The sequence below is a fragment of the Lytechinus pictus genome, chromosome 17 (genome assembly GCF_037042905.1).
Source record: "Lytechinus pictus isolate F3 Inbred chromosome 17, Lp3.0, whole genome shotgun sequence".
Lineage (NCBI taxonomy): Eukaryota > Metazoa > Echinodermata > Echinoidea > Temnopleuroida > Toxopneustidae > Lytechinus > Lytechinus pictus.
Genome location: NC_087261.1, coordinates 21,253,617 through 21,274,554, shown reverse-complemented (window position 1 = coordinate 21,274,554; position 20,938 = coordinate 21,253,617). Strand labels below are relative to the sequence as shown.

Sequence of the window (20,938 nt, the reverse complement as noted above, 5' to 3'; positions counted from 1 at the left end):
GGATATGTTGAAAGTATATTTCTGATGGTTTTAGATGGTTGTAGATAGTTGTAGAGGGCTGTACATGTAGGTGGCTGTAGATCTCTATAGATAGTTATATTCACCTTCTTTCCTAATGGCATTGGATATGCTAAAGGTATATTTATGATGATTGTAAATGGTTGATGTTTCAAACTCTGGAGAACACAATTGGCATTGTAGAAATGGGAAAACTGAGGACTTGAGATTGTTCCTAATAATGGCATGCAATGGAGTATGTTTCAGTTGTCAGATTTGATAAGTTCAGTGATATCCTGGGTTTTGGTTGGCCGAGAGGCACCGGTCTCTGACTTAGAGTATTGTAGATGTCGGAGCTGACAAATTAGTTGGCGCTGACAGCTTTCGTTATAAAACTTCCCTTGATTTTCTCTTGCAGAGATTAACAACGGCCAACGAGGAGATCATTGAGGTGCTCCTATCCAAGAACCAGATCTTAGCGGCTCTCAGGTTCTTACGGAGTGTTGGAGGAGCGGAGAACGCTTCATCAAGAAAGTTCCTTGAGGCAGCACTGAATGCGGATGATGATATGCTTTTCTACACTGTCTTCAAGTTCTTTGAGCAACGGAACCTGAGAATGAGGGGAAACCCTATGTTTGCTCCAGGTATGATAGTTATACATTGTCAGTGAACTGTTAATGGGATTGCTGCACTTTGTGACCAGCCAAATAAAAAAAAATCAAACTAAGATGAAATATGGCTATGAGCACTAGTATTTTTCCTCAAAAACCCTGAAACACACCACAATATAGGACGAAAGATTATAATTTGACAGGAATACCAATTCATTAGCCTGATATTGATAACCGTCTCCGAGACGCGTTTAGCTTATGCCCAGTTTTCTCAAATTCAATCAGTCTGTTGGCTGTGTTGACTGCCTTCTGTTGTGTGTAACTCTTATGCACAGAGTAATATTAGCTATCTACACTGTGTATTCGAGGTACATTGTACGCACTGTACGTAGGTCATGTTGAGTTCATGTGTTGTACGTATTCGCTCTATACACACGGTCATTGAAACTAACCCTCCTTGATTTTTTTCAAACTTTGGTTTCATCTCCAAATTTTCAAATAGTTCCTGTAGATATGATACTCTTAAACTTTTGAACTGGTCTTTTTACTCTATTAGCCTGATGTTTAGCCCATTTCCAAGAATCAAAATGACAATTTTTAAATCACAACAAAGTGAAACAATCACTTTAAAACTTTGTATCTCAAAATTTACAAATTGTGAGGACACCGCAAAGAAATGAATTGTAGAATTGCGGCAATGGCAGCTACCTTGTATGTCTGGAAACTGTCTCCTTATTCCTGTAGACAACTATTTCTAGAGAAAAAAAAAAAGATACAGCCTCTTATGTCATAACTCTGAAATATGAGTTTTCCTGGACTGTCCTCATTTTTTTTTGACTTTTGAAGTACTATGTACAAAATTTTAACAGCCCACTGACAACATGTCATGTAAATGCCTGTAAATCTATGACTAACTCTTGGCTCATGTGTGCATACAAGTATGTGATAAACGATGTGATTAGATCTGTTTTGGTCACAAGGTCAAAGGTCAAGAGGCATTTGAAATTCTGGTACATGTCGTTAGGTGCATAGTATATTCTTGGTCTGACAATGGCAGTCATAAATGTTGGATACGTTCAGCCATTCATCCGTCGTAGGGGGGGTGTTGCAAAAAAATATATTTAGGATCAATTGCGAGTTATAGATCAATTTTAACAAAAGCAAATTAATTACTGGTATACCTGTTATACTGGCCCGTATTCTGAACTCGGGTTTAAATTAAACCATGGTTTAATATTGTGGTTTATCTATGGAGAGCCAATTGGGGCACAAATTCCTAACAGTACACATCCAATCTATTAACTCATATGACACCCAAATTGTTCATAATTGTCTGGGAATGATAAATTAAGTATTTTCAAGTATTTTTCTTCATTATGAAAGCAGAATATGAAACATAAGAAATATACAATAGAAACAGAATTTTTGAATTTTGGGCTCCCCATAATTTTAGCACAGAGTTAGACCATGGTCTAAGTTAAACCTGTCTTCAGAATACGGGCCATTTAGTATACTTGATATTAAAAGCTGACCAGTGATTCATTGCAAAATTGCCATTAATTTCAAGATTTGTGATGGCTTGGAGACCAAAAATTTACTTGCAGTCGAGTGCAAAAATCTACTATCCATGTTTTGAGCAAGCTCAAAACAACAAATGTGATTCTCTGAAATGAAAAGCAGCGACATACCTTGAAATGCCGATCACCTCTTTTTATTATTTGTTTAAATTTTCCATTTTTCTATTCCACTCTCCAGGTGAACACTGCGAAAAGTTTGTGCATGTCTTTGAGCAGAAGTTTGGCTACGAGAGCTTCGTGCCTATCCAATGATAGAGGGCGCCCTACGATGTAAGGATGATGAATTCTACTTAAACCAAGGCCGTGGTTGATGCTTGCTGTTAGCCACCTTGGGTTTTGATGGTGAAGGTATCGCAAGTGTACCCAGTTAGCGGAGTTATGACGATCAAGGTCGGTTTCAGGTGAAGATACATGTGATCATGTCTGATTGATAATAATAATATTGATTGACGTATGTCTGCAAGACCCGGATACTCAGGTAGACCAGGGCCCCGTCTTACAAAGAGTTATGATTGATCCGATCAATCGTAACTCTATGGAAATCCATCCATACCATAATTTTTTGGACGAAAAATTTTGCACAATGTCCTTTGAATGTGAAGAGAAGCACAGTGAATTTTCAAGAAAACAATGAATGCATGAATATATATCATAGCTGGAAAATATTTTGATCAAACATGCATTTTATATGGTGACGTTGCTGGCCATCCATAGTTGTGATTGATCGGATCAATCGTAGCTCTTTGTAAGACAGGGCCCAGGGATGCCGCTTTTCAGACTCAAGTCTGAATTCATTATTTTGTCTGTAGAAGACACCTTTTCATGTAGGAAAAGGGTCATTCTGGATGACTTTCAGAGTTTTTGATCAATCTTAAGTACCATCCATGGTAGACTGATGAAGGCAAGCGTGGGACGCTTTCATGAACATCGTCCTCTCTGACATGATAGTAGTGGGTTTTCGCCCAGCGTCGTACGACGTAGAACGTACGTGTGCAAAAATCGCCAACTTTCATGGAAACAGAGGCCCGAGCGTTCTTGAGCTCAAATCACGGACGGTTCTTCCGCAAATTAGCGGGCGTCCGCATTAGAACGTAGGATTTGTCAACAGCCGTCAACAGCCAATCAGATCGCTTGTAGAGCGAGCAAGCTGAGCCGATCGATGTAAACACATTCGCCCATCGCGTGCATGCACATGTTGTACTCTACTCTGACTACACTGATAGCTGAAAGCTTCAAAACATGGACTCGAATGCGAGTTTTTCGGTGAGTAACATTTCAATTATACTAAAATCAAGCTAAGTATAATTTCAAAATGTTACAGTAGAAGTTTAAACGAGTATGATTATTGAAATATGATTGAAAAGCCGTTGCATGGCTCGGTCGACGACGCGACTGCAAGACACATGGCACTGCCAGTTGTGTGCACATAGTAGGAACATATACAATGCACATGTTGGCGTGTCAACATTACATGCCAACCATGCCAGCCGGTCGATCCGGCCGCGTTCAGCGATTTGCGAAACTGCTTACAAGCGAGAGTTGAGCGCGACGGACGCACGAACAAAGAGATCGTTCTACGTCGTAGATAGCGTCGTACGACGCTGGGCGAAAACCCACTAGTAACAGTTAGAGACCAAGAGGGTGTTTCACAAACAGTTAAGTGTGACTTAGAGTCGCACTTAAATGTGTAATGACGTGTGGTATAAGAGGCATGATTGCATTGGACAGATCGTGCCATGAAAAAGTGTACATGTATCTGTCAATAAGATCGCGCGTTACATATCATGTACAAGTCAGCATTTAAGTGCAACTCTAAAGTCGTACTTAAGCCTTTGTGAAACACCAGATGGTAGTTCACAAACAGTTAGTGTTACTTGGTGCACATGTTGTTTAATGCGTAGTTTGATTGATTGATACGCAGTAATGTGCGACCCGTGCACATGATCCAACCAATTTGGTGATTCGTTATATACCGCACTCAGCTGAAATTTAAGTGCAACTCTTAAGACACACTTCAATCTCTTTCAAACATTCCCCAGTTCTTATATTGGCGAAAATGTGCTACGTTTTGTCAATTTAAATTTGGTTTCTTCTGGCAAATGACAACCTTATTGAAGCGAATGTCTTTATAATGTCTGTGATAGTACAGATTTTGTGCGCACTGGACTATATCAATCATTCAAAAGGCACACGTTTTTGTTGTTAAAACAATGACAAACTACAAGAATGCCATGTCCAGCCCCCACTCAGGCAGTCACTAATACACACATGCTTGTTCCATATTATTTAAAAGGCAAGCCCGCCCGAACAAGAAGCTGATTTGAATAAAAAGAGAAGATTCAGTCGAACTTAACACTGAAGATTTCATCAAATTTGGATGTAAAGTAAGAAGGTTTTTTACATTTTAAAGTTTTGCTTAATTTTACAATACAGTTATATGCTTATCTCTGTCTGTATGCAATTGAGGGAACTGATGACATCATCCACTCACTATATCTTTATGTGTTTTATTATAAGAAAACAAATGTATTTTCATACACCCAAAATCATAAACATGCATGCAGAACTGATCACCACTTTGATTTTCTTTTTGTCTTTTTTTTTTTTTTTTTTTTTGGGGGGGACGGGAGTGTAATACCTACCATTGGTCCACATTCTGACGTCGGGTTTAATTCAAACTCTTGTTTATAGTCGTGGTTTAACTATGGATAGCCAATAGTGGCATAAATCTCTAACAGTAGAATTTCAATGTAACAGCTTATTTTTCTCTCAAATCATTCTTAAATGTTTCGAAAGGATGCATAACATAGCTTTCTTCACCATGACATGTTAGAAAATAGCACAGTAATGAACATACAATGTAAGGAAATTTTTGACATTTTTGACTTTCCATAATTTTAGCACAGAGTTAGACCGTGGTCTAAGTTAAACCTGACGTCAGAAATCGGTCCATTGTGTTTATAAAGATTACACACGTATTTTCAGATTTCATAGAGTCAAGACCTGCGCAATGAAGACAGAAGACACGTTTTATTCCTGAAGAAATATCAAAGAGTGTTTATTAGCACAATCCATGTAAAATCCATAGGTACACACCATTCAGCTACTTCACAGATATACAATTGGAAATAAACCACTTTTTCTACCCTTTCATAAGAAAAATGATTGCAAATAGAATCAAAATCACCTGAAATACTTAGAAGCATTCGAATGGTACCCTGATTGGGTTTTAATGAATTTAGAGGATCACTGAATTGCATTGCTTTATTTTTTTAAAGGAGAACGAAACCCTTGAAACCAGCTGAATCCATATCAAAGAGAAAAATCAAAGAAACATATTGTTGAAAGTTTGAGGAAGATTGAATGAATAATAAGAAAGTTATGAGCATTTGAATATTGAGATCACTAATGCCATGTAGATCCTCCCATTGGCAATGCGACCAAGATCTGTGATGTCACACACGTACAACTCCCTCATTACTTTAGTACTTATTTCACTTATATTCTCACTTTTATAGAGTCTATCACAAGGTGAGGTGTTCTCTTTATGAGAGGACAAGTACAGAGGTTTCACAACATTATATCATTGATGAATCGTTTGTCATATGATTAGAATGAGCAAAAAGAGATGTTTTTGGGTATATTTTCAGTGTCCAAAAGGGGAGAGTTGTTCATCTGTGACATCATATATCTTGGTCGCATTGCCAATGGGAGGATCTCCATAGCATTAGTGATCTCGACATTCAAATGCTCATAACTCTTCTATTGCTAGTCCTATTTTACTCAAACTTTTGTTGATCTTATTCTTTGATTTTTCTTATTTCACAAAAGATAACTTGCTCCAAGAGTTTCATCCTCCTTTAAGGACTACAAAATAGCTGGTCAAGGACTTCCACTGCATACAGAATAAGGAACATTGCAAGTGTGTGCCTCTGCACAGTGCAGTAGATAATGATGCCTTTTCACCATTCCATCCAGAAAACAATATCATTTTTTGCAATAAATTCTTAAAATATTATCTTATCTATTCTTTTTTATTGAAATAACCTTTTTTTTTCAGTAAACAGACAATGTACAGATAATGAATGGGAGCAAGGTTTTGTCTTTTCCATTGCTTTCTTGCTTTGAGTGTTGATTGTTGCCAATCTGTTTGGCATGCAAGGAAACTGACTGTAATTTTGCATAGTATTTTTTAAACATTGCTTTTCATTGATGCATACTCCTGAAAACTTAATCCGAGATCGTTCAAAAGCTGAATATTCAAGGGAATTTTCTAGTGATGCCAATCTAACTAACTGATTTGTTTTTTCTCAAAAAATGAGAGGAAAGCTGGGTTTTATTTTCTTTCTCTATACATCCAGTATTAACAAAGACAAAACATTTTAAACTCAGTATTTCAATTATGTCCGCATTCATTTACAAATTGGTCAAGAGAAACAAATACTAGAAGACAACTTTGCATCTAATGTTAGTAGCAATTTGATCTTAGTCTTATTTCTTAAACATTTTACCTCCTCTACAGTGTATATACACATCGTAGAAAGCTACAAAAATCGGTAGGTGGAAAATTTGAAAATCACATTCAAGATTTCATTTTTTTTTCGAAAAAAAGTGAGGCTCCCATTGAGGTTACATTACATATATTTTATTAATCAAGAGTATATATATATATATACGAGGCTTGTCAAGAGCCTTTAAAAGAAGAAATCTGTGATATCTGTACATGAGAATATAGTTGATCTATTTCAGTATTGTTCACTACACAAAGTGGTCCCCAAATTCACCCGGGCAATTCCATAAGTAATGAAACGTCCGACTGTCTATGTATGAAGTACATTCATCGCTGCAAAGTCAACGTTTTGAAAGTCAAATAATTGAAGTATTATAAGCTATATTTTAGACCAGCCAATGCTAGACATATGTTATCTTTTGTAAGTCAATTTTCTTCCAAGTGGAACACATCTCTGTGTTTCCGACAGATTTGACTTTAAAGGGGAATGAAACCTTTGGAATAAGTAGGCTTATGTCGAAACAGAAAAATCAAAGAATAAGAACAAAAAAAGTTTGAGAAAAATCGGACAAATAATGAGAAAGTTATGAGCATTTGAATATTACAATCACTAATGCTATGGAGATCCTCCCATTGGCAATGCGACAAGGATGTGTGATGTCATAATATTATGTGAACAACTTTCCCTTTGATGGACTCTAAAATACCCCCAAAATGTCTCTTTTTGCTTTTTCTTGTGGTGATACAAACTCTTTATCCATGATGTATTCAAAAATCTGTATTACATGCCCTCCTATAGAAAGAACACATGATCTACCGATAGATGTGATAAAAGAGGCAATTTAAGTGAAATATATACTAAAGTAATGGGAAGAGTTGTTCACAAGTGACATCACACATCTTTTTCGTATTGCCAATTTGAGGATTTCCATAGCATTTTAGTGATTGCAATATTTTTCTCAAACTTTCGTTGATCTGTTTCTTTGATTTTTCTGTTTTCACACAAGCTATCTTGTTCCAAATGTTTCATTCTCCTTTAATAAGGTGGAGTTACCTGTACAGTACATGTACCTTAATGACACAATTTAGGGGACCCGACATTTGCTCTGGCGACAATTGCTCCGGGCTTTATTTTGTCTAAGATGTTTGATAAGGGTTTTGGGGTTGCAATATGGTTTTATGTTTGGTTTAGGGTTGGATATAGTGTTAAACCCAGGGTTTAAGTTGGTCATTCTATTAAAGTGTGGAATTTGTGGAATCTCATGGAACAACAAATTTATTTATGTTTTTAGCTCATATTTATGAACGGTTAGAATGCTCTGAAACCATCATTTCTCTAAAAGTTTTTGAAGCGAAGTAAAAATGGAGAAAAACGTGGGTCGGACGTGAAAAGGTGGGTTATTTCATGGAATTGCCCATCTACCTATTATTGCTAACATCAGCAGATAACTCATTCGTGCCAGAAATTATGATTGACTTAATTTGGATTGTTTTTCTATTTACTAACTCTGGGATTTATAAAAAATCAACTGATCGGTCATTCAAAATCACATGACTTAATTAGTGACACGGATATGATTTTTTTTTTGAAAAAAAATGCATGTGGCTTTTGGTGCACGCGTGTGGTGAATATTTGTGTGCCTATTAGTGAGCTTTTAAAAATATAACAGCAAGATTAATAGGATATTTTTAGACAAACATTGTTCTGCTTATGCATACCTCTATTGTTTCTATCTTCCCTATTCGCAATTAACAATTCATTTTATAATTTTATGAGATGACACTTACAGGTGTAGAAATTGTCATTCAGTCAAGTTTGCAACTTGAACGTGCAACACTGCAACTGAAAAATGAAATTATTGACATATCTTCTTTTGCCTAGTCATGCGAATAAACACGCATAAACTAATTGTGACGACACAAAAGAAACAGAATGAGAAATGAGTCATACCTTCTTCTTACTGTCGTACGATCCGTTACGAACGCCACAACTTGCCTTTCGTAGCTGATCTAAAAAATGTGTGAACCATTCAATTTTTTTCTGTGGTCAATATGATTGCCACGACTGATCTGATACGATCGCTACATGTAATCAACGATTAAGACCGCCGCTTCTATCGGGACACCAATATACGTAAAACTTAAAGGGTCATCGATCCTATCTGCACACTGTATACCGGTACATTATACGAGTAAGAGCTAATTTTTCTAAACTTAAGATTAAAAAAATAAAACAATTCATAAAAAGTTTAAGCATTTAGCAAGAAATAATCCAAAAGTATCCTGTACAAATATGACACAAGTTATTCAAATTTATAATCTCAATGTTTCATTAATCTCATTGTCATTTAATTGATTGCCGTATGCAGCATTAAAGAAGAAGTTCACTCTACCATCAAGTTCATTTTGATTAAAAAAAAAAGAAATGATAAAATGTATTTGTGAAAGTTTGGTGACAATCCAGTTTTTTAATTTGTGGCATCACATGCGGACAGTTCCCCATATCATCATTGGACTGTTAGAACCTTGTTTCTCAATCTTTGAAACCTTTGAGCGCAGATCGGGAAAAGCTTTACCGGAGATATATGGCAATGGTGGGAAAGCCTTATTGACTGAAAAACAGTCTCCTAATTTGTGTGGAGTAAATAAAAAAAATACCACTGATATTCTTTGATGGATTTTATAGAATCTTCATCATTTCATTTTTCTTTTGGCTTTTATTGAAATGATCTTGATGCCAGGGTGGGATTCTCCTTAAAGATTGGACCCTTTTTGTGTCATGCTTATTACAAAAGATGTATGCATTTTTCCTGATTTTTATATCTAGACACTTGAAAATATGCATTATTTGTGATTCAATACAAACTACTAATGTGTTCTTACCGCGTTACGTCTGCTATTCATACTTTAAGTTATGAATTAAGAATATTCATTGTTGAATTACATCATGGCAATACTGTTTGAATTTACGAAGAATAAAATTGATTTGCTTGAAAATAGCCCCATTTTGTAACATTTCCCATTATAAAGGCAAATTGAGAGATGTGATTTGTATAACTTATATACATGTATAAATATATACTTATGGTCTGTAAATATTATTATATATTAAAAAGATAATTATGATTATGTACAAAATTCAGCCACAGTTCATGTGTGATATATCTATAGGAGTCATTCGAGTCAAATTTAAGGTGAACATGGTGGGTTTGAGAGAGGAAAAGCAGATAACTTGATTGGTGGAATAATGACGATGATAATTGCATGCATATTTAGTTGAAAACATTGGCCATTACCCAGTAAGTTTTTCTTTTCAAAGTGACCAGTCACCCTAAATCCAACAATAAATCACCAGGGAAGGTTCTCTTTAAATAGCTACATACATGTATGTAAAACAATAATTTGGTCTTCATTATGTCAAATTTGAAGTTGTAGAGTGTTATAAAAGACAGGTTCCAGGACATTTGCTCCGGCGACAATTGTGGAAAATCTACACGTTAAGCCAAACATAAAACCTAACCCCCAAAAACTAAATAAGTTCGAATCCTTATCTTTACATTATTCCTGAAACAGAAACTCTACATGTACAATGTATTACAATCCTTACTCTAACCCAATGCCCTCTGAGATATTTAGTCCACAGCAAATGTCGCAGGAGCAAATGTGGTGTGAAAAGACAAGACTGTCGAGACAAGAGTTTCTTCGACATCATTTTTCTTCTGGACTGCATGGAAGTTCATCTGTGAATGCACAGTGGGAGAGCTCATGCTTGAGTTCACCCCAAACTTCAAACCTTGTTTTCGCCTTATTCTTTGGAGTTCTCGGTGAATTTTGTCTACATCCAATCAAGTACTGTGTGGGTTTTTCTTGTTGTTCAATTTTGTCAGGTTATTTTAAAGTTTAGGATGTGCCCTTTCAAGCTCAATAATCTCAAAATTCATCTTGGGGGACTTATTGTTGCATGTTGGGTTGCAGGCCATGATATCGAAATCCATCAGAAACTATTTTTGCTATGAGGGCGGGGAGGTATTGTCATTTTAAGCTCTAGTTTAAAGCATACATGTAAGTTTACCTCTTATTCTAATAATGTACTGTGTACTGCTGTTTCTTTTTATATTGAATGAATGAAAAATGGGAAAAATATATATGATAAATTTCATATAGACAAAACAATTCTCCATGACACAAAAATGCATATTTCACCAACAGGTAGAGAGCTGTTTCCCTATTGTAAATTCTTCGGAGGGATTTTATAGCAATGAAATACAAAAAAAAATACAGTAGCAAAGAGTAGAAATACATGGATAGGAAGGGGAGGGAAACAACAAATCTAATGTTTACACTGCAAAAACTCCGGTGTTGATTTAACACCAGCCCAAAATCTATATATGTCCAAACCAGAGAAGTATTGGAACAACACCAGTTTGGAATCAAACCGATGCTGTTTTAACACTAATTAGTGTTGTATAAACACCTATCTGGTGTTAGACCAAAACTGGTGTTGTTTAACACTTCTCTGGTGTGGACATATATAGATTCCGCACTGGTGTTAATTCAACACCAGAGTTTTTGCAGTGTACAAGCTAGAAAGAGTGGAAAATGTGTTATTTGTGGAGAAAAGAAAGGTGAAATGTAGGAAATCAAATACAATTCAATTACTAGCTAAGGATACTGGAAGAAGAAATGAACCAACAAAAACAACATGCGAATGTATGCAAAACCCCAAACAAAGCTCCCTCTGAGATAGCCTAGTATTAAACCTAACGTCTCTTGATTACAATGAAGTCTACATGCCGACCAATCGAAGCAGCAGGTTTCTGTAGTCGCCGCTCGTGTCGTCGTAAACAAAATCGGTGAGTGTGTGGCTGTACGCGCTTTGGAAGAAGTCCTTTATATTTTCCAAGTCGATCTGGGGGGAAAAATGAGAATGATTAGGTTATAGACTCATGAAATAAAAAATTAAAAATAAGTTCAACAACTAATTTAGCCTTGAAGCTGACACAAAAGTTGAACTGGTTATTCAAAGGCACCCCCCCCCCCCTATCACGATATTCATACAACAGAAAAATATGTGACTTACTGCTTGGCCTACTATACTGTACACTTGTTTCTATCTACGTTTTGTTTCGTCTTACCAAATGGCCTCTATTTCGTTTAAAACCAGTTTTTTTTTTCCCAAATTTCACCAAATTGCAATTTAGCCAGTTATGGTTGATCGGATCAATCGCAACTCTTTGGAACATATGGCCCATGTGGGTATTAGACTGACTGTAGAGGAGACCAAATGGTAAATAGACAAAACTGATAGTATGGAACGCTAACTTCTTGGTTTCCAAGTCAGATTCTACACTGCATACATCTATCAATCAATCTTAGAAATTATCGAATCAGTGAATTACTTAAGAGTTAGTAAATAAATGAATAAATAAATGAACAAATAATAAATAAGTAAAATAAATACGCACATACATGGACATAAAATAAATAGATGAATTAAGGAGCGAGTAAATAAATAAAAATAAACGACAAAAGCACTTAAAATAGATATACCTCTGATCTTGAGATGACAATTCTCATGAGCCTGTCCTCACTGCCTGAGCTAATGTCTTTGATAGCCATGTGGAGCTGATCAGCATAGAACCCGGTCCGATTGTACACACTTTTCACTGTAAAGAGAGCAGACGATGTGATAAATTAAATGGGGAGTGAACTCTGTGTGGTCTCTCGTTGACTGTGTGTTATTAATACATAGTCTTAAAATATACGATATCTAGTAATACTACAGAGAATATATTGACCTATAATTTCATTTGTAAAAAATTTGAGAGGAAAAGTAATTGTTTTGCTACTTGGTAACATAATTATTGCGGTATAAATGTACTGAGGAGTTAATTAGCATGTTATCATTCAAGTGGGTCTAATTTACTAGACTATACTAGCATTATGGATCAGGAAACTGGCCAGGTATGAGTAGTTGAGGACTCGAGATGGCGCTATTGGTTCGTATCTGCTTTAAATGCCAATTCCATCACAAATAATTTTTTTTTCTCGTGCATCTGTATTTCGACTGTTTTATCCTGAGCTATATAGTAACATGTGAAATGGTTTTGTACTTTTATTTTCAGGAAACGTACAGAAGATATAATATATATTCTGTATTCTAGATGTACAAATGCATATTATGTATTTGTACATCTAGAATGCAGCAAAATGTAAAAAAAAAAAGAGGGAAAAAGCACCATACAGCCTTTGGGCTGGTATGCACTGTTACAATAAAATTGAATTGAATTGAAAAAAATAAAACGGGATTATCACTGAAAACACATTAAAATCGGATGTAGAATGATAAGATGTGATATTATAGAATTTCGCCTATTTTTCACAAAACAGTTTTATTCACAACACACTAATACGAGATAGCCGGTAATGTCACCCATTCACTATTTCTTTTGTATTTTATCGTTTAAATTCATTTGTGAAATATTTCAGTTTTGCAGATCTGGCAGTAACAAGACTCTTTGGTAAATCACAATCATAGGCGGAAATCCCAGGGGGGACAGGGGGGACGTGTCCCCCCTACTCAAAATAGTAGGGGGGACACAATATCAAATGTCCCCCCTACTATTTTTTGTCTTTTATGATGGTAAGAAATACATCATTCTAAATCGAAATAAAACATGTATTTTGGGACGAGATGACCGTACTTTTGGGATGATTAACCTTTCCGCCCCTTGTCCCCATAGGCGGATCCAATATCCAATTCAATATGGAGCTCAAATATCAAGTTTGGAAGTCAATATACAAAACATATTTCACCTCGGAAATCGAACTTTCATTATTTTGTGTGATTTACAAATTGATTTTTAAAAAGTGCTCTGTAAAAATATCAGTTTTATGGTCTGAATAATTTTATCAACATTTGCTGCTTGCGCTGCGCGCTCCCAAATTTTGATTTATCAGGTACGTATTATTTTCGTGTATTCCATAAAGTTTTCAAAATATCCCTTTTCAGGTCTGATTGTCAAGACGTATCAGCTAGTGCTGCACGCTGGCATTCTGATTGGCGAGTTATGTATGTTTCAATATTGATTATACAACAAACTACTTAAAATCCCCTTTTCATGACAGTTTATCAACACTTTTAGCTTGCGATTAGCGCTCGCATTAATGGTTAAAAATATATTAACTGATGCATCCCATTCATAATTACAAAAGGGAAATGTCCAGTTTTTATGCCATAATATCATCAGATTTCGCGCCCTCATTAGGCATTAATAAATATGATATTAATTTAATAATTGAATTGTCCCTTTTGTTTCATCTCGCGCTTAGCAAGAGGAATAGGAAGATCATGACATGTCGTAAGGATGTCCCGTTCCTATGTCAAAACTCAAAGTAATAATAATGAAAATTTTAGCTCTTTTTTTTAAGTGAGATCCATATCCACCTTACAATTTCCTACAAAGTGATTGAAATATAAAGCTGTAATTGACTCTTTTTTTCAGATCGGAATATTAAAATGTCATGATTTTCATGATTAAAGATGTATTTAGAATGCCTAGATTATATGTCTAAATATGAAACACGCGCGCATGTTTATTCAAATACTCAACTTGTTCTCTATTTAAATCATTATCCAGTTTCAGATCACAATATCAAAAATTTTGTGCTCGCATTATTAATGTAGGAAGACCCCCTATTACTCATCCTTTTCATGATTTACAAAACATTGATTTTGATTTATTTATTTTATTTAAACACGGTAAAATGCCCTCGATCAGCCTATGGCTGTTTAAAAAACATGAACAGAGTGGCCCCTTTTTAGGTCTAAATCTCGATTTTTTTTTCTGCTCGCGCTTCGCGCTCGCATCAATTGTTGAATTATATAGCTATCCTGTTCACGATTACAAAAATTGATTAAAATTTTCCATTCTTTCTTTAGAAATTTTCAATATTTTTCAGCTCGCGCTTCGCGCTCGCATTTTTTGATTGTTGAAATATGTAACGCCTTCATGGCTAAGTGCAAGCAGTCCTTAACAGGTACCAGTTCAAAACGTATATACAATTTTTCTGCTCGCGCTTTGCGCTCGCATTATTAATACTCATCCTTTTTATGATTTACAAAACATGAATAGAGTGTCTCGTTCAGTAAATATTATAGGACTAAATCTCAAAATTTTCCGCTCGCGCTTCGCGCTATCATCAATTGTCTACTTATATACCTATTCTGCTTGAGTTACAAATAGTGCTTAGAATTTCCATTCTTTAGGTGAAAATGTCAAAAAAAATCAGCTCGCGCTCGCATTGTTTGATTGTTAAATGCTAACTGCACGCAGTCTTTAACAGGTATCTTCCATCAGTTCATTTCTGCTCGCGCTTTGCGTTGTAGTAATTATTAAGTTGCATACACATTTTTTCAGGATAACAAACATTGCCCAGAATGTTCAAATTTTAGGAAAAAATACATACAATTTCCAAAAAATTAGCTCGCGCTTCGCGCTCGCATCATATAAATAAGGATTATGATAAATTTTATGAATTTATAAGAATAAAGCTAACAAGTGACTAATGAGGACTACCCCTTCAAAGAAACAAACACAAATCATCTTCGAGCTGCCGATCGGGGAAAATATGGCTGAAACAAATTTCCGCCCCCCCCCCCCTATTGGCGAAGGCTGGATCCGCCCCTGTGTCCCCCCTACCTTTTGGGAGAGATTTCCGCCCCTGATCACAATACATGCAACAACAAAAATGCCACATGATGATTCAGAATTCAGAGAGGACTCAATCTTTGTTTCACATTATAATAAGTAAAATATAGAAAAGAAACGGAGTCGGAGACGTTATGGGTTTCCTCATTTGCATACCCACTGGGGTTTGCATATGACTGTTTTGTGAAATTAAGTGATGCTTTAAAATGCCATAACTCGAGTATTTGACATCCAATTTGGATGTAGTTTTTAGCGTTGAGGTTGTTTGATTTTTATCTTTTCATTCAAATCATTTTTTTGTTGGGGTGGATTTTCCTTTTAAAGATGAAATGGAATGTTCTTCGTGGAGAGAGTATAGTAAAAAAAAAAAAAAAAAAAAAAAAAAAACACACACAAAGGTGTCGTGTTACCCTCGTTGACCTCTTTTCTATCAGGGCTAAACCCATTTGTTCTATAATTGTAATTGGCATTTGGTTCAATGGTTCAAAATAATGACAAATGTCATTTTGATAGCTGTTAAGGACATGAAGTATAAATATAACTAGTAGTAGTGCTTGTAGTATAGTAATCATGGTAAAAGATTAAGGAGGAGGAGAATTAGGAGGAGAAGGAAAAGAAGAAGAAGAAGAAAAAAGAAGACAGAAGAAAAATAAAAAAGGGAGAAGAGGAAGAAGAAAAAAGCTCGAGGATGAGAAGCAGTAGGAGAAGGTTGAAGAGGAGGAGGAGGAGATATAAGGTTAAAATCTAATAGAAAAAAGAATGACCGAGGAGGAAAAAGTGAAAAAGAAAAATAAGAGAGCGATTAAGAAAGAAGAAGAAATATACTACTATTTCCGTACATGTATTTATTACCATCATCTCGACCCAACCACCCCCCCCCCCCCGCTTCAGTAAAATACATAATCTTACCCATTACACTGAATGCTTCCTTGCTATGCGCCTCCATATCACTGTTTCTGATGAACTCTTGCAGCGTACAACCTCCAGCCTGTAACCATGACAACGGGACAACATCTCTCATTAGTCGGGTAGACATATTTGCATTTTCAACTATTTCCAGTGCGAGGTTATTTTAATGGTGGTCACTGGAAGGACATGATATCATTAACCATGTTAACGGTCAGAATGGCTATATTCTACCGTCCGTGGCTGCGCAGCTGCCCCCCTAAAAGATTTTGATAATGAGTTAAATTGTTTTTTTTTTGTGTACTTGCCTATTGAACCCTTCTTTCTTTGTTTTGTTTTTTAAGAAAGGAAACTCTAAATATAAAGGTAAATGAGGCATGGAAATATGTAGTCATCCTCCTCAAAATACGAGTATATGGCATATTGTTCATTTTGGTTAAAGGGGTGCTCCCGGTTGAAAATATTTATATCTGAATAAATAGAGTAAAATTCACAGAGCAAAATGCTGAAAATGTAATCAAACTCGGATACCAAATAACGAAGTTATTGAATTTTTAATTTTATCAATATTTTGTGAAAACAGTTATATGCACATCGTCATGAATATTTATTAGGTGGGCTGATGATGTCACATCCCCACTTACCTTTTTCTTATGTTATTACATGAAATCATAATTGTTTCATTATTTGATACATGTGTGAATAATATGTCTCCCTTCTAATGAAATAAGTTGCAGCAATGAATATCTAATGCACTAAATCAGTTGTCAATCCATTTTTTTAGTTCTTGGAGGAAAATTTTCGAATAAATCTAATTTCATATAATAAAATACAAAAGAACAAGTGGGGATATGACATCATCAATTTGCTCATTGAATATTCATAAAAACATGCCTAGACTGTTTCACCGGAAAATGCAAAACTTTAAAGTGTCATAACTTTGTTATTTCTTGTCCGATTTTGATCAATTTTTCAGTGTTTTGTCTGTCTGATTTTTCTTTCTGTTTAATCATATTTACTTCTGATCAGCCTGGAGTACCCCTTTAATGATAGTTGAGAATATATTGCAATTTTAAACCTCTTTAATGCCATGCAAATCAAAGTAAAAATATGTCGATGTTATAACATAACTATATACGTTATGGCTAAAATGACATTGTTATGCGTGATGTACAATGGAGTCCTGCAATATTCACGTGGACAGTTTCCATTAAATGCAAAGAGAAAACATTTTGCATTTATGCTTAATATTTCGAAACACAATGATAACGAGTATAATAATATATATCATCTAAATCAGCTCCTATTGTGATAGCTATCTACGATGGCAGATATGTTAAAAACAAGTGTTTATATATAGATATCAACATATTCGTCATGAAGGAAGCTGTGGTGGATTGCGAATGGTAATGGCAATATCAACATATTAAGAACATTGTGAATACAGTGTGTCCTAAAAAAAAAGAAGAAAACTGAGAGTATCACACTCTGTTTTTGTTAACGTTTGGTCTCATCCCACGCTTGGTTTAATCCAGTTGACACGACAATTGCTCCGGCGACAATTGCCCCGGGCTTTATTTCATCTAAGATATAGGGTTAGGGTTGCAATATGGTTTTATGTCGTAGGTTTAGGGATAGGGTATAGTGTTAAATCCAGGGTTGAAGTTGGTCATTTCATTAATGTGTAGAGTTTGCAGCGGAGCAATTGTCGCCGGAGCAAATGTCATGGAATCTTAATCCTATAGTTGACAATAGCAGATCAGTTTATCTAGACATTATTCGTCTATTGATGTCTACTTCACTAACTGGTTTATTTCCAGTAACTCTAATAATCGCTGGATTAACATAACTTCTTCTTGTAATCATGTAAATATGGTAATCTGTTTCAATAAAACATACAAAGAACAAAAAACAATACAAAACAAAAAAATCACTTTATTCTATTTAGTGACAATTTAATATCAATGAATATAGGAAAATTATTCTAACATCCGTTTGAGAGAAAACATATTCCTTTTTTTTTCTGAGACACTGTATATAAAGCTTGTTTAAACCCACGTATTTTTATTTTACAATATCCATTTTCTCTACTTACCTTGTCAAAATTGAGGAAAATGGAAGACAGTTGCGGTAAACTAGAATTACCGAAGATCCTAATGACGTTATCATCAGCTGATTGCAAACGTTCTTCGGTATTCTAAATAAGAGACAGACGATTATTAATGGCAAAGATATTTAAGTTCACATTTTATATACCATAATCATGAAGGAGAATATTTATTCAAGTATGTTTCAACGAAGAAACTTGCGTCATTGCTTAATGGCCCAAACGCGTCATCAAAAGGGCTATCTGTGAACTTTTTACTTACTAAGTAAAAAAGGAAAATATATATACATATATATATAAAACTCCCATAATTTTGCACTTCACATAATCATATGGCTGCTACGGATTGGTACCGATGCCTATCTAATTGGTGACTGTTCGTAGGGTTTCAGGGTTTCATATTGGTCGTGGTCAGAAGCGGCGACTTCATGGGGGGGGGGGGGGGTTCATCGTGTGAGTTTCTTTTGCACATGTCGAAATCAAAGTGGGTGCAATATTGGAGGTAGTTTTACCTCCATGGTACAATTATTTCGGGCGGTGATTGATCCGTGCGCCCCTCTAGCATTATTAGGAACTTTGATGATTGTAATTCAATCACCTTCTTCTGCACTGGTGGGCAAATACAAAATCTATCTTTTTTTTTTTTTTTTTTTGAAAAATAGTTTTGTTTTATGTTAAGCTCCACCCCTGAAGTACTGCCAGTTATAATTTATGGTCAGGGTCAGTACTTGAAATGACTTAACATGCCAAATGTTGGAAGGAAGGAAGGAAGGAAGGAAGGAAGGAAGGAAGGAGGGAGGGAGGGAGGGAGGGAGGGAGGGAGGGAGGGAGGGAGGGAGGGAGGGAGGGAGGGAGGGAGGGAGGGAGGGAGGGAGGGAGGGAGGGAGGGAGGGAGGGAGGGAGGGAGGGAGGGAGGGAGGGAGGGAGGGAGGGAGGGAGGGAGGGAGGAAGGAAGGAAGGAAGGAAGGAAGGAAGGAAGGAAGGAAGGAAGGAAGAAAAGGAGGAGGGAAGACATCTTATCAGATCTATTTCTACTTACATTTCTGAGGTATTCTAAATCTTTGTTCCTTTGGGGGACATCGACTTTTCGATGCGTACTGCGTTTCCCCTGTACAGGAAACACAATCGTAATTAAACATTTATTTAAATATTATGTCTTCGGTAATGTCTATATAGTTTTCTCCCCACCCATTGTTTTAGTGATGATGATGGTGTGATGATGTTGATGATGATGATTTTGGTAATGGGGATAGTGATAAAGATGATGATGATGTTAATAATAATGATCATGTTTATGATGATGATGATAATGATAATAATGATAATGATAATAACAGTAATAATGATAAGAACACCATCAACAACAATAATAATGATAATAATAAAAACGATATATCAAATAAACTTGAAAAATGATTGGAGAATTACATGAGATTACATGGGATTCGATTTTTTGTAATTTTCTTCTACTTTTCTTCTTCTTTTTCATGAATTGAATTCGACTGATTTGATTTGAAATAACAACTACATCAATTTTCGATAGAATCTCAATAACCAACATTACAACATCATGCAAATATATACTTACTGTGACCAGACGAACTAGTATACCCTTGAATACTCCGCTCATTTCTTTCTCAATCTCCTCTTCAAGATTGTGATCATATTCTAAAAATATATATACAAATATATAATATTATTATAATAAATAATAGTGTTATTAATCCTATTTTTTTCCATATTGTCCTATTTGAATATGGAAATAAATAAATTAAATCGAATTGAATTAAAAATAGCATTTTTTATGTGCTCGATACGACTGATAATGATTACAAACGTGATAAAGAGTAGAAAATGCAATGCCCTTGAGCAAAATAGGGGGGGGGGGCATATTTGGTGATTCAAGTGAGTCAGTAGAAAAAAAGAAGAGAACTAAAGCAAGAAGAAGCTGTCGTGAGGGAAGTCATAAATGAATATGTCTGAATTCATATTTTTGTTTATATTTCATGATATTTCAGACAATGTGTTGTTCGGGAGAAGTACATTTTTTTACACCAATAATTATATTTTACAATCATTTAGTCATAACGGACGGAATGGCTTGTTCATAGCGTTGTGTGAAAAATGAATAAATTAATAAATATGCTTAACATTTTAAAGAAATAAAGATTTTGCATTTTACCTTCTCTATACGCCTGTACAATGGCATCAACCTCCTGTGAATATAAAGAGATAAAAATGTCAAGAATATTATGATTGAAACAAAGAAATAAACAAACAACACATCAACAAGGTCAAGCGATGCCATGTAACAAAGAGCGCGTTAAAAGTGTTCCCTCTATCAACAACAACAAACTAATCTTTGTTTTTTATTTAACCAACAATAACAACAACAACATTGAAGGAAACTTGATAATTACAGCTGTTGGGGATCGAGAAGATTAATCGTTAAAAGACTGGTACCTTGAAACGTACCTCTCCTATAACCTACTATCTGATGTCCAAAGACCCGCTCCCCC

The 20,938-nt window shown here is 35.4% G+C and overlaps 2 protein-coding genes across 2 annotated transcripts in view; one reads left to right on the top strand and one right to left on the bottom strand.

The window, feature by feature from the left end:
- The window catches only part of LOC129280122 (regulator of MON1-CCZ1 complex-like), a 36,368-nt gene extending 29,153 nt beyond the window's left edge, over positions 1 to 7,215 (top strand). The window contains exons 18-20 of the mRNA XM_064111879.1: positions 416 to 641; positions 2,364 to 2,586; positions 6,017 to 7,215. Of these exons, the coding sequence (XP_063967949.1) occupies positions 416 to 641; positions 2,364 to 2,437 (300 nt within the window). The 3' untranslated portion in view covers positions 2,438 to 2,586; positions 6,017 to 7,215. The remainder of the gene's footprint in view (positions 1 to 415; positions 642 to 2,363; positions 2,587 to 6,016) is intronic.
- Positions 7,216 to 8,290: 1,075 nt separating this feature from the next.
- The window catches only part of LOC129280123 (annexin-B12-like), a 27,674-nt gene continuing 15,026 nt past the window's right edge, over positions 8,291 to 20,938 (bottom strand). The window contains exons 7-13 of the mRNA XM_064112592.1: positions 20,602 to 20,635; positions 20,008 to 20,087; positions 19,459 to 19,527; positions 18,408 to 18,509; positions 16,316 to 16,394; positions 12,246 to 12,361; positions 8,291 to 11,604 (exon numbers count right to left, since the gene is read on the bottom strand). Of these exons, the coding sequence (XP_063968662.1) occupies positions 11,482 to 11,604; positions 12,246 to 12,361; positions 16,316 to 16,394; positions 18,408 to 18,509; positions 19,459 to 19,527; positions 20,008 to 20,087; positions 20,602 to 20,635 (603 nt within the window). The 3' untranslated portion in view covers positions 8,291 to 11,481. The remainder of the gene's footprint in view (positions 11,605 to 12,245; positions 12,362 to 16,315; positions 16,395 to 18,407; positions 18,510 to 19,458; positions 19,528 to 20,007; positions 20,088 to 20,601; positions 20,636 to 20,938) is intronic.